We start from the raw sequence: 15,281 nt of genomic DNA, 5'->3' as shown, positions 1-15,281 counted from the left end.
AGAACCCACCCTACAATTCAACTATAAGCATATTTAGTCATTCTATGTGGAGGCATGAGAAGTTAAACACATCCTTACATATGGTTATATATTTTAGTACTCTAAAATGATTCATGAAGAGGCTTGATAGCGTTGATCCATCAACGTCAAAAATATTGACAAGAGCTTAAGAAGGTCCTTATTGAAACATAGAATGTAGAGAAATCCAGAGTTATTTGAGTTGAGTTAATCAAATTTGTTGAACCCAATGGTGTCAAGCATTTGATAAAAATAGAGAAACAAACTATGACAAAAAAAAAGATAATCATTGATGGGTATATATTGGCTTTCATCATTGTTACATACTCCATCTACAACCTTTATGAGTTTATGTTTACAACGAAATTGAATTGTAAAAAGGATACAAAACTAATAAATGCCAAGATCTAAAAAAGCAGGCTTTTTGTGCTCAGAATTGTTTCAAGATTTTTTATTAAGAAGGAAATGAATAAGATAAACTTGAAAGATTCTCCTAGTACCTGCCTTTATAAGTCCCATACAAAAGCATAAGGACAACCTACATGAAATTTAACACTATTATTCCAATCAGGACTAGACTTACGAACTGGAGAGCTTGACAAAGGCCACGATAATTGGTCTATTCATTCTAAAATTGACAATCTCTCCCCATCTTTTTACAAAGACCTATGTTGATTGCTGGAGAACAAATTACAAAACTGCATTTAAACAATGCAGGGAATTATATGCATTATGATCTAAGTACATGACGATGGTATTCCCCAAGAGCCCATATTGGGAAAATATTACGGTAAGCAGAATATGAGATCATACAGTTTCTATTGAAAACGCCCATAATTTCCTGCAAGTAGTAAAGATGCGATAGTTAAGATTAGAAATAAAGAAACATTTTAAAACTTTGACATTATTTCAGTGACATATCAAGCCATTATCACCAAGGAAACTCATCAGAAAACCTTAGATTTATAAATAGTAATGCTAAGCACGTGGCAACATGATAACCTAAGTTGCTGAATCATGAGGTTTTTAGGGCGGTTCCGGGTACGAAACGTACCACGAATCGGATTCTGAAAAGAATCTCCTATGGGTACATCCGGGGTTTGCGTTTTTAGATGCCGAAATGTTTAGTAATTCTAGTTTGATCTTTTTGATATTCTTAAGACCTACAGTGCTGATTAGTGAACTCGGAACTTATCTATCATGAGATTCTAGTTTGATCTTTTTGATATTTAAAACTGAATTTAAATTAGTATGTTATGTTTCAAAGTTTGCAATTTGTAATGGTTTTGTTTAGCACATGTATTGGTATATGGCATTCTAATCTTAATTCTCTCTCTCTCTCCCTATATATATATATAAAAACGTACTGAAAACGTACCCAACCCCCAAAACAATTTCTACCGTACCAGTGTTTCGTACCTGCATACCCGTTCCAGTTCCCGCACCCGATTCGGCAACTTAGATAATAACTGAATACTTAAGCTTCCCATTATTAATGATCGCTATTAGAACTGCTGTATGAATTAGATAAAGGTGAGGTTGAGTTTTAATTGAAGCAATGCGCATAAATATGAGTTCATTGTATCTTCTCATATACAGACATTGTTCCTGTTGTCATTGTGAAATGTATAGTCAAATCATTGACAAACCTAAGCGTATCCTTAAAAGCTCATAATGATGTAATTTAGACTTTAGCTAATTCATACAGCAGTTCTAATAGTGATCATTAATAATTTACAATTCACTCTTTCTTTTGAAGATATTTCAATTAGTATGCCCTTCAGAATATCTAGAGTAATAAAATATGTGAACTTCAAGCACTACTTTTGCAGTTTTAAAGCCTATGAAAATTGATTACTGCTAGATGCTAAGAAAACACCCACAGGGTGTTTGAATGAAAATATTTGTTTAAATTCTTTTTTTTCTGTTTAAAAGCATCTTTGAGTCCTCCCCAAATTATAATATAATATTATAGCATAAGAAAATTTCAATCAATCACATGTTTATGGCAGAAATCGAGGAAAAACATCTTTTCTGTTAAACTGCTGATCAAACCAATCTAAACATATTGAGATGGGAGTGTTGCTTCTTGCTCACTATAATTTTCTAAACTAAAACAACAAAACATGTTTACTTAAAAATTACAGGGCATTAACTTGTTAAACTAATGAGTAAATTTTGAGGTAGCCTACAAAGATCCACTGTTTGTTTGTTTTTTGGTGTCTATATCTAGAGTTTTATGTTATAATGACTACAACAACCATGTTGACACCCTTTTGTCAAAAAAAAGCTTCATAGAAAATCCGAAGATGTCACAATCCATAAGAGATTCCCTATGTCGGTCTAAGGTCAGCCTTTGAATCATTCTCAGTGTCATCGGTTCATTTTTTGAGAAGGAAAAGTATGCGGTATGATTACATGCTTAGACCTTATTCCGTGTTCACATACACCACTCAAATTAATAACCATGTGAACGATCTTTCTAATCAAAACTTCCAAATACTTAAGTTGAGTCATGAAGACAAAATGCACATTCCTTAAGCCTATAATCCATTTAGCTTTTCTTTCAGCAGGTCTAATTTGTTGTCATGTAGTGTTCAACCATCAAAATTTAATTTTTTTGAAATTTATTGCCAATTATGAAGATATTCTTGCCAATGCGAATAATGTAATTGCATATGCTTTTGAAACAGAGAGTTGGCATTCATTAACAAATTCTATACAAAGCTCGATGTTTATTTCATTGCTTAAAGATAAATACAAAATGAATGACTTGATTTCAATCATTAAAGGTACCTTGAATGGGCAGACTTTTTCAAAAAGCAGGTCTGAAAATAACCCTTATGTAATGTCAGTATACGAAAACCAACAATAAGTTGCACTCAGGAGTCAGGACTTGAAAAGCACCTTTTTCCAGGCAAGGAATGGACTCCATAACGATTTCCAGATCTGAGTTAGACTCCTTATTTGTTCTCAGAATTAAGTTAGCAGCCTTCCGACGTTGGAGCATACTTATTCTCAGTAAATCAATATTGGAATATAGCAGCTGACTGAGCCTTCAAAAAAACAGGACGTGTGAACTTCAAACACTTCTTTCTAACCACACTGCATTCCAACTCCTATCTCAACTCTGTCAAAACTTTCATAGCTCAACAAGCCCAGAAGGATTCACAAATCAATTCTCAAACCACAAAATAATTTTCAGAACTTTATGTAATCCCCAGAAATATATTTCTCCCAGCAGGGGCGATGTAATCTTTTGGCTTCAAACTGCTAAGAAAACCTCCACACCTCTTCTTTTTTTATCTGCAAATGTCTGATTGTCTTAAGCATCCCAAATGGCTCGAGGAACAACACCCCAACCTTTGCACTCTTTGCCTTATTCAAAATATTCCATTTCCAACAATGGCAGCCAGCTGGGGGAGATCGACCAACAAAATAAATCTAAAACCCCTTGTAAAAATGTGATTCCTATCCAAAAAGAGGCACCCATAATATTATAACACATCTAAGCGATACCCAAATTGATACTGTCCATCCTTAAGCAAGTCAAGCCCAAAGGTGAGGTTTAACCTTCAAAAAACAGTACATCAAGAGCAATCTCAACCAAGATAACAAAATATGCTTCCAAACTCCACCAAAACATCAACCCAGCTTGCAAATCATTACTTCTGAGAAGATACAGACAACCATCAACACATACATAAAGCTCGAACCTTCCAAAACAAGAAGAAACACTCAAGCAAACTCCACATTATTGCAAATCAAAAGGCAGAAAAATTTCATTATATCAAACCCCTGATATCAAAAATTCTTCAACAAAACCCTGCACAGTGAAATTAAGCTTAGCCCTTGAATGGAAACTAACAGAAAATCATCCTGGAGAGGTCTTCCACTCCCGAAGATGTTGTCCTCAATGGAGAAATCAGTCCTCCAAGAGCTCTGCGATTACCATACCTGCAAAAATCTCACCAATTTCTCACACATCCCTCAGTGAAAAAGGAATCAACAAAGCTCCTTATTTCTCTTCTTTTCCTCTCACGCCAAAGATAGAAAAATCAATTAATTTTAGAAACCTGCTACTCCACGCCCATGAGAAATATAAATGTTTGTTGGTCCCACTGTAGATGTCAACATTGGAGGACTTACAAATAAGAATTCCTTGTAACTCCACGCCCATGACTTTATTGAAATATTTCACTTTTATAATAAGGGCACCACAAAATATAGTTAGATAAAATATTGCATTATTTCTTTAAATGCATTTAATTAATTAATATCTCATGGTTCCCCATCCATACGCATTAGCCTACGGGGAAAATAATAATAGCCTAACAACCACCAAAAAACTCCAACTTAGAGAGGGGGCATTACAGTCCTCCCTTCCCAAAATTGATTGTCCTCAAACAATTTCAATTCTGGATGCTGCAACACCTGCTCATTCTGCCACATAGCATCCTCAACCAGCAGGTTTTTTCACTTTACTAGGTATTCTCTAATAACCCTCCTCCTAAGAGTACTCTCTGGTGTCAATGATAGCTTCTAGGATAAGAATTAGTTTCCTTTCTTCATCCAATGGTGGCAACTCGGAAGAAGGAATTACGTTATGTCCCAATGCCTTCTAGAGGCGAGAAACGTGAAAAACATTATGCACCTTACTGTTTGTCCGTAACTCCAACTCAGAAGCCACTTCCCCAATCCTTTTGGACATACTAAATGGGCCATAAAACCGCGGCTTCAACTTCTTTGATCCACTCTTTTTGAGTGTGGACTTCCTATACGGCTGCAACTTTAGATAGACCATGTCACCAACTTCAAAAAGTCTTCTCAATAAGATGCTGATCTGCATATTGCTTTTGCTGATTTTGGGCCTATTTTAAATTTTCCTTCAAAGATCTCATGATGTCTTAAATCTGATGTAATAAATCTTTCGCATTAGGCACTCTATCACTCCCAAATAATAAATCCATGAAGCTAGGGGCCTCATAACAATACATGGCCATAAAGGGAGACATCTTAATTGACATGTGACATGTGGCATGTGGAGTTGTAACAATACTCACCAAGGTGAAGTCAACTTATCCATGCCTTCTGCTGCCTTGAAACATAATTCCGAAGGTATCCCTCCACCCACTTTTTAACAATTTCAGTCCCTCCTTCAGTCTGTGGGTGATAACAAGTGTTGAGAGTGAGTTTAGTCCCACTCAATCTGAAAATTTCCTGCCAAAACAAGCTTAAAATCTTGCTGTCCCTATCACTCGCTATGTTCCTAGGTAGCCCATGTAGTCTGAAAAGCTCTCTAAAAAGTAAATCTGCCACCGAAGCTGTTGTATACACTGCTGAAATAGCAAAAAAATGGGCAAATTTGGTTAACCTATCCACCAAAACATAGATGCAATCCTTCCCTTGCACCTTGGGCAACCCTGTGATAAAGTCCATTGAAACACTTTCCCATTTTTGATTGGGAATGGGCAGGGGCTGCAACCCACCAGCAGGATATGCATGCTTAAATTTGTTTAGTTGACATGTGAGACACTCCTGAACATATTTAAGGACTTCATTCTTAAGTCCCTTCCATGTAAACCTTTCCTGGATTTGCTTATATGTCTTGAAAAAGCCCAGGTGACCAGCCATGGGAGTACCATGAAAAGACCTTATAACTATCAACTTAAACTGAGAAGTGGGTAATAAAAATATTCTACCTTTATAAAGTTCATTATGAATTGTATACCTGTCATCCTGTGTAGTACCCTCCAGAATGCTAGAAGCTCAAGTATCCTTAGCATATTCTGTTGTAATTTGGTCCCTCTAATCTATTGTAAACTCAACTTCTCAACCATAGAGCATAAATGTGGTCTCTTAGAAAGTGCATCAGCTGCTATGTTTCTCTTCCCCTTGACATAAACAATGTCAAATGTGGGACACTCCTAAACATATTTAAGGACTTCATTCTTAAGTCCCTTCCATGTAAACCTTTCCTGGATTTGCTTATGTCTTGAAGAAACCCGGGTGACCAGCCATGGGAGTACCATGAAAAGACCTTATAACTATCAACTTAAACTGAGAAGTGGGTAATAAAAATATTCTACCTTTATAAAGCTCATTATGAACTATATACCTATCATCCTGTGTAGTACCCTCCAGAATGCTAGAAGCTCAAGTATCCTTAGCATATTCAGTTGTAATTTAATCCCTCCAATCTGCTATAATCTCAAGTTCTCAACCATAGAGCATAAATGTCGTCTCTTAGAAAGTGCATCAGCTGCTATGTTTCTCTTCCCCTTGACATAAACAATGTCAAAATTTTTGCTTACCTATTTCCGGTGCCTGTCATTTAAGTCTTACTATTTTAGAAAATACTTGAGGCTATTGTGATCAGTTTCGACAGTGAACTCCCATAAGATAAGGTCTGAACTTGGCCAATGCATGCATAATGGCCAATATCTCCTTGTCGTATATTGAATAACTTCTCTCTGCAACCCTCAATTTTCTACTCTCAAAAGCTATAGGATACTTATCTTGCATTAAAACAATACATATCCATTAACCTGAAGCATCACACTCAAGCTCAAAAGGCTTGGAAAAATAAGGAATGGCCAAAACAGGGCATTAACTAATGATTTGTTTGAACTGATTAAAGCATTGCTACGCTACAGTAGACCAAACAAAGGCCACCTTTTTGGTTAAATCAGTAAGTGGGGCAGCCTTTTGTGAGAATCCCTTCACAAACCTTCTATAGAACCCACATAGGCCAAAAAAACCCTTAAGTTGTGAAAGGTTTGTAGGAGGCCAATCAACTATTGCTCTATTTTTTCTTGGATCCGCACACACACCCTTAGAGCTGATTATGTGACCAACGTAAAGTAATTTTGTCAATCCAAACTCACACTTTGACTCCTTGGCAAATAGGGACTTGTTGTGCGATGCACATCCATCCCCGCCTCTGTGATAGGGACCCCCCTCTCCTGATTGCCCTGCAAGCATGTTCATTCTATTCAATAAAGAAATCGTTTGTTTCAGCCCCTGCTAAGCCCGATAGGAAGCCTGATAAGAATCCCGAAAAAGCCAATTACTAAAAATCAAAGCAAGTAATAAAAGTTTATATTTTTATTAAAGCGTCAAGAACAAAGTGCAAAAGGTGTTTGTTTCAAATCCCTTTCAAGTTCGATAGAAATGTCGAGGGAGCATCAAGGCCTTGTTTTTTGGAATGATGGGGAGTTGAAACCATTTTTGTTTGCTCATTTTTTGTCTCTGTCCAAGATGAGGATAACCTCGAGCTCGCATTTCATTTAGAGAAGAAACACAGTAAGCAAAGAAAGGTCGAAGCCTTCAGAACAGGTGAAATCGTACTTGTCTAATCCTCTCATTTTTGCCGAAAATAATCCCGTTAGAAATACCGAAAAACTTAGCACTTGAACCGCATTAATAAGAAATAGATATAAAGATTCGGGCATTTCATTTAAATAAAACCGTTTTTTTTTTGTATGTGATCACCGGCTTTCTGAAGCCAAAATGAACCCCGAACCCTGCCAACAGCCTGTTGACGTGTATTTTGTACACTATCAAACACAGAATAAAATACCTAAAGGTACCTTATCCTCTCTTGAGTAAAGCCTCTGATTGCTGAAGATATCGCAAAAAAGGATCAATCAGGATGACTTCAAGGTTCTTGTATGTAGGGTCTCTACGTGTGGATAAGCTCTCTGTGGTATGATGTGATTTGCTGGAATCACAAGGGGACTTACATTTGATGCTTGAACTTCTGATTTGCTTTGAATATTGCTGGAACACAGGATTTTCACTAGCTTAGATTTGAAAAAAGGAAAAAAGATGAGGGCGAGGAAAGGATCTAATCCTAACACTAAGAATGTAAGAGCAATGAATGATCTTTGATGAAATTCTAACTAAGTCTTGTTTTGACATCATAGGAACATCTCCACAAGGTTAGTGCGATCTTCGAAGGAAAGCTTTATGATGTTCAAATCATCACTGCAGGCATAGACACCATCAGGTTGATGCATATCGATGAAGAAGCGACAATTGAAGTTAAGCTTAAGCTGAATGATTCCAGTTGACTACGCAAGGCAAGTTTGCAATCAAAAAACTGCTAGTAGTATGGATATACGAATTTCACCATCAATCAAGCACATTTCTTCCACTCATCTAATCATAAAATCAAACATGAGAAATATAAAGACCATGCAAATTGTCGAATCGACCCATAAATTTCACCATTTCTTCAATGAAGTTACAAGTCTTTTACAACAACATCTTGGCAACAATCTTTGCCTTCTCTCTCTACTCTACTCTAATTGCTATTCTAATACTTCCAACTGCTTACTAACTATTCTAACCCTCTCTAATTTATTGCCTTTACAAAATGAAATGCCAGGGCTTATATAGTGCCCTCAATACAATTCGATGGTTTAGATCAATTTGAGATCAATGGCCAAGATTCAACAATGAAAACCCTAATTAGGGTTTGTTACAACCATTACATAACATTTAATGCTCGACCAATGATAAAATTGTATTGCTTGGACACATGTCCTCTCTGGAAAAATTGACCAATGGATAGCCGGGGTAGGTACATCGGAGTTTGTGCCACCTTCCATGAGTTAGGTACATTGAATCTGGAAATGCTGAGGTGGACCACACTGATTGGAGAAGTGATGACTAGGATGCCACCTCGTCTGACACTTGTAACTTGGTAGATATTCAACTTGATGTTGTTGAGAAGCTAGCTTTAATTAATTCATCTGGAACTATCTGCTTCTTCAACGAACCCTTTGCTTTGACTTCTTGTGTCCTTGATTTGCAGGATGATGATGTACCTCGCCTTGGAATGCTGGATTGGAAGAGGTTGCCCTTGTCCTTGCTTGATCGTCCCGGAGGAGACCGTCCTTGATCTGGCTTGATTTTCCTTGATGAGAGCCTTCCGACTTGTAGATCCTTCGAGTTTGGGAGTCACCATCTTGATACCTACACAACATTTCAAAATTAGTAATATATCTTGAAATCTAAAAATTAAACTTTAAAAGGAAGATTCAAGATTTTAATTTAGGAAACTTCATGATAAATCTTGAGTTATCATTTCCTAATTTAGGATTTTCAAAGCAAAATTTAAATCTTCAAAAATGGTGCCAAGGTGATTACGCCATACCTCCACTTGGGAATTAAATCTAAAAAATGATGCAAAAATAGGAGAATTCGCTAGGCAAAATGTAGATCAAGACTCCCTTTAGCAAAATGCGCCCCCTTTTGCTTGGAAAAGAACTCCACCTTCCACTAGCTTCTTCAAGATCTGGAAATTCGCCTTCAAATGTCTTCAAAATCTAGAAATTATCCTCCAATCTAGCAAGAAATACGCCTCTCCAATAGCCTTCAAGATGAATTTCGCCTTCCTTAGTCTCCACATTTTGTAGAAACTCGCTCCACTCCAGCTAGATTTCGCACTTCTTCTTTGCCCTTCCAAATCGCATTTGAAATGATGAGTGAATGATGGATTAAAATCACTCAACACACCTCTCTTATATAGGCGCTCACCATTTCATTATCCATAGGCCGACTTGGTAAAATAGAACCAAAAATAAACAAAATTAATAAAAGAAGAGGCCGACTTTATAAAAACATTAAATAATACCCCAAGCGCCCCAATTTTATTTTTAAATTAATAATAATTAATTTTAAATGCCTTTCTAATTAAAATTTCGATTTTTTAAAGGCATAAATTAATTATTAAATGTTTTGCACACTTATTAAATGTCAATTTAATTTCAAAAATATTTCAAGGTTTTATCGAAATTGGCATTTAATGTGATTTGAAGGATATTGGCGCCCAAGCATGGGAAAATAATAGATATCAACAAGATCGCTCTGGTCCCTTGGAGAGGGACAGGAGCGCCTATACCTTTTGGACCTCACACTTCTTGTTTTTTACGTCCAAGACCACATTTTTGACGTCCAAGATGGCATTTTTACTTAGAATTTCGAGTTCAATTTATTCGATCTTTGAAATGAGTGCACTTTAAAGCATTTTCGCCCTGGTCCCTTGGTGAGGGACAGGAGCGATTTCATCTTTTGTCCTTGGTCTTGACTTGGATTCGTCCGAATTTGGAGAGGAAGGTTAGCTAATGTGTTTTTCGCCCTGGTCCCTGGGAGAGGGACAGGAGCGATTTTGCATTTATAAGCTCACTTGTGTTTTGCTAGCTTCGAAAATTATCTTCAACGGATCGATTGCGTCTTCCTTCACCCACCTCAAACGCGAAACTTGCCTTCCTTTTGCCAAAAACTTGTCTTGAGGGAAAATCGCTCTGGTCCCTTGGAGAGGGACAGGAGCGCCCTGGCCTTTATGAGCTCATTTATGCCTTGTTAACTTTCAAAACTATCTTCAATGGGTTGATTACGTCCTCCTTCATGCCTTTGATGTCTCAATTTGTCCAAACAAGGTCAGGAATGACTCCACTAAGCTTTTTCGCTTTGGACCCTTGGTGAGGGACATGAGCGATTCGCCTTGGACCCTTGGAGAGGGACAGGAGCGAAATTCGCTCTGGATCCTCAGTGAAGGACAGGAGCGAAATTTGACTTTTCGAACTCTCTATCAGGATAATTTTTATGGAATATAACATTTAAGTGACATTTCCTTCTATCTTTCTTCTTTCTTATACTTTAAGTTATATTCCATATATACTTTCAGGATGTTTGAGAGTGGTTTCAGACCTCCAGGAGTTATATAGCAAAATCTAGTTTTTTGAGGTTTTTCAGTTTCCAGACTTAGTCAAATTTCAAGATCAGGACATTCCAGACTTAGCCAAATTTCAGGATCAGGACATTCAGACTTAGCCAAATTTCAGGATCAGGACTTTCAGACTTAGCCAAATTTCAGGATCAAGACTTCACTCCAGCAAGACCTGCTATCCTATTGATCTTCCCGACAGCACTCAAAATGCAAAGGCTTAACTAACAAAACCCTAAAAGACCAAAAAACAAACCCTAAAAAGCAAAAAAGCAAGGGTCCCCATTTGCAATGGGGCGATGTGTGAAAACGTCACAACACAGCCCCGTAAAAATGTTGAACGTTTAAAGAGCCAAAACCAAGATGTAAAGTTCATACTTTTTTCAAAAACAAAAGGTCTTATATCTCCTTAGAAACGACCAAAAAATACCACGAAAAATGTCGAGACAAGGTGAAAAGGTCAATAACAAGGTGATGTTTGAACGTTATGTTTAAGCGATGGGGACCGCATATGGCGGATGGCCCTAGGCAGGAAAATATTTTCAAAATGTTCACAGGTATTATGGCAGAATGCAGAGCAGGGATCGACAGAGGCAGGTGCAGAAATGGCAAGATAAGGGAAAGGTAGCAGGGAAGATTTATGGGACGTTGTCTGAACAATGTTTCAATGCCGGCATTCAACATAGGTTTTCAAAACCAGATTGGATAACATCCACTGGGCTGAAAAGATTGAACAGGGATAAACAGGAAGTATTTGATATTTGTGAAGAGGATAGGTCTTCGAAAGCATATTATCGGCAGCAGGAGAAATGTTCTAGATTTTTAGATCGCCTTTTTATTAATGATTTAGAGGAGTCCTCTTTGGATCAGGATTGCTTGACCACTCCGAATAATATTCCTCTTCACAATAGGAAGGGAGTTCATGGCTGGGCAGGATCCTTCAGCAATCACAAACCTTTTGTACTTACCTATCCAAACAATATACCTTTGGGAACTCCCTTTAAGCCAAATATTAAGAGTCACTACGAGGGTGGTCTTGATCCGATTGGTAATTAGAAGCTGAGGGGTTATTTTGTAGGAAAAAGCCATCATAATAGAGTTTTCTCTAAAGTTTGGAAGAATAAACAACCCTCTCATATGGCAGGGAATGAGGCTGTTTTTCCTTCTATTAAAGTGGATAGAGGTGAGGCTTAGTCCAGGGTGGATTCAAGCCAAGCTGGTAGGATGTTTAACATCTCTTTGCTGGAACACCTCTTGGAATCTCAAATTTCAAATTTGCCGAATCGAGCGAAGATTGGTAAGTTTTGGGGGTCTCCTCAATCTTCTAATTTATGTATTTGAGCTAAGAAACATTGGGATGGAGTGAAGGAGGTGTTTTTTGTGGATCATGGTTCACAATTCTTTATTGCTATTTTTTCTTCAAGAGAATGTAGGGATAAGATTCATAAACATAAGGGTTGGTTTTGCAATGGGTATGGTCTCTTCACTTTGGTATGGTCCCCAAATTTTAATCCTCAGAGTGCACAAATTCGGTACGCGCCCTTATGGGTATCCTTTCCAAGCATGTCTTTAGAATATAGGGATTTAGAGTTGATCGAGCTGTTTGGAAATCAATTGGGAATTTTTGTCAAGCATGATTACATCCAATTTGAAGGTCCACATCTTCCATTAAGGGTTTGTTTGTTATTGGATATTTCAAAACCATTCCCCAAGCATTTGGCAATCAATTCGAAGTTTGACAAATGGAATCAAACACTGATAGTGCAAGGCCCAAAAACGGTTGATTCTCGATCAAAATCTTTGGGTCATCTAACTTCTAATTGTCAAGGGCCTGATTGTCAAAATATTCGAGTTTGTGAGGAACTTTCTTCGGATGCTTTTCAGTGTTCGTTGTTTCCTCCATCAATTAGGGAAGAACCGCTGGGTAATTTAGCAATTGATTGGAAAGGAGCAAAGTTGCAAGATGTAATTGTTCAGGAGGACCGTTTGTGTCCAACAGATAATGGTCATGTTGTGTCCTTGTTTGAGAATGGATTTGACAAAGAAGTTGTTACAATACAGAATTGTTTTGATTCAACATATGCGATTAATTCAACAGGTGAAGGTGGTTTACAAAGGGATCTAGTTGTAAACAAACATATAGGCAAAATTTATGATGGGGTTGAGTTTTATTTTGGTGTTAGTTTACTGCCAAAGGAGTGATTGCATATTTTAGAGGTAACAAGTTCATTTCTAGGTATCCTGATAAGTGCATCGATTTTAGGACTGGGACAAAAAGTGTTATCAGTTCGTATCAAAATCATGTCTTGGTTCCAAAGTTTAAGCTCTCTTCGAAACATCTCTGTGGAGTATTCGGTTGCAGATTGGTATCAGCCTAGGTTGTTTTCTTCATCATTAGTATCTTCTTTGGATAAGAATAGAGAGTTCTTAATGCAGTTTAAATCTTCTCTGGCGAGTGATCAGGATCAGATTGTAGAAGAACAACTTCATAAAGCACGTTCCTTGTTTTTGGATGAGCTAATGGACCAAGAAGGTGGTTCTTTAGAGCTTGAAGACTTAAGTGTATTATATGACCAGATTGCAGAGCACAAGATTGGGTCTGTTTCTCATATTGGTACTTCTTTGCCTCACTTCTGTTTTGTCTAACTAGTGGATAAGGGACCTAGCATTGTTACTGGAAATAGTCAGAAAAATGATGAGGCAGACCAAAGGATTGCTTTGTTTAAAGATCAACTGGATGAGGGTTGTCAACAATCCCCTTTAGTTGTGTCTTCCATCTACCAAACAAGATCAAGAAAGGCAATAGAAGGTAGGAAGCCTAAAGGGAGAGTGGGTAGGCCACCGAAGAAGAAGAGAGTGGCAAAGAAGACTAAAGAGGAAGTAAAAGCAGGGATTCAAACCACGTTAGATGATAAGTTATGCCCTTGGAGAGTGGAAGACTCTCCAGGACAGCAACGAAAATTGTGACTTGGAATGTAACGCCACTAACAAAAGGCGCCTTATCAAGTCTCAAATAGAGAATTGTGGGGTTGATATTTTTTTAATTCAAGAAACAAAATTTTCAAAGATTTCTGAGACAACCATTTAAAGGTTGGAAAAATTGGAAGTATGTTTGGCCATTCTTTGGAGGGCAAATGTGGGGAAATTAGAAATTATTGTAGTGAAGGCAAACTTTAATCATGTTAAGGTTGGAACCTCTTTTGGATATTTTCATTTGATTTCAGTTTATGGTCCAACTTCAACAGCAGGGAAGAAAGCAGTTTGGGACAATCTTGCCTTGTCTTTATTGAATTACCCGGAGGATCCTTTTATCTTAGGGAGATATTTTAATGCAATTCTTTCTTCAAGAGACAAGTCAGGAGGTATTATACCACCTCCAAAGACCATGCAAGACTTTAATCACTTTGTGAGTTCCTATGCTTTAAGGGTTGTGTTCCATCAAATGGTTCTTTTACCTGGTCTAACAGAAGGCAAGGTTTTTTTCCATATTGCAGAGCGGTTAGACAGGTTTTTTGTGAATCCATTGCGGATTCTTGCATTTGGAGTTCCTATTACCAAAATTTTGCCATTAATGGGTTCTGATCATTTTTCTCTCCAAGTGGATGTTCTTTTGATAGCTACAGTGAAGAAGGGTGTTGCATCTTTTAAGTTTCAGCACATGATTTAGGGATGTGACTTTTTTGCCTAAATTGCAAGAATGGTGATTATCTGCTCCATTTGTTCACGGTTCAAGGATGTTCCAGTTTTGCAAGAAGTTACAATGGATCAAGACACGAGTTAAAGAACGGAATGCTTCAATTTTTAAGAATATTTTTCAGTCAAAGGATCAGATTGGCGAAAGTATTAGACTTCACAATGAGGACATTATCCAAAATGGTATAAATGGTATAAATATTGGCAAGAGAGGAGTTATTCTGGAAGCAAAAGTCTAGGGAGGTTTGGCTTCAAGAGGGGGATAGGAACACTAAGTTTTTTCATGCAGCTGTCAAAATGAAGAGAGAAACTAGATTTATTTCACAAATTAGAAATGGAGCAGGAGAGATTGTTTCGGATGTCAGAAAAATACAAGATGAAGTTGTGGCCTTTTTTTCCCTCTCTTTTTTCAAATACGGTGGTTGAGGATGATGATTTCAATAGGAAGACCTAAGACATTCTTCAGTATATACCTTCTTTGATTACAAATCAGGATAATTTGTTCCTTTGGAAACCTTTTTCTTTAGAGGAAATTAGGACTGCAATTTTCTCTATGCATCTTGATAAAGCTCCAGGACCAAATGGGTTTCCAGCTCTCTTTTTTCAAAAATGTTGGAGTTTTTGGATATAGATGTATGGAAGATGGTAGAAGAATCTAGAAAATATGGTAATATATTGAAGCAATTTAACACAACCCTCATTGTTCTTATCCCTAATATGTATAATCCATTATCCTTTGCAGATTTTAGACCACTCTCTTTGAGATTGGCTCACTTTATTCCAAGGATTATTTCTAAACAGCAAGGAGGTTTTGTACCAAGGAGAGAAACAGCTA

The 15,281-nt window shown here is 37.3% G+C and overlaps 1 protein-coding gene across 3 annotated transcripts in view; it reads right to left on the bottom strand.

The window, feature by feature from the left end:
- Positions 1–284: 284 nt before the first annotated feature.
- Positions 285–15,281, bottom strand: part of LOC131076472 (cycloartenol synthase 2) — a 232,567-nt gene continuing 217,570 nt past the window's right edge. For all 3 annotated transcript variants that reach the window (XM_058013678.2, XM_058013676.2, XM_058013677.2), the window contains exon 19: positions 285–859. In XM_058013678.2, coding sequence (XP_057869661.2) covers positions 749–859 — 111 coding nt within the window. In that variant the 3' untranslated portion in view covers positions 285–748. The remainder of the gene's footprint in view (positions 860–15,281) is intronic.

This window comes from Cryptomeria japonica, chromosome 5 (assembly GCF_030272615.1).
Source record: "Cryptomeria japonica chromosome 5, Sugi_1.0, whole genome shotgun sequence".
In the NCBI taxonomy this organism is placed as follows: domain Eukaryota; kingdom Viridiplantae; phylum Streptophyta; class Pinopsida; order Cupressales; family Cupressaceae; genus Cryptomeria; species Cryptomeria japonica.
Note: the sequence above shows the minus strand (reverse complement) of the source record. Positions and strands in the feature narration are given on the sequence as shown.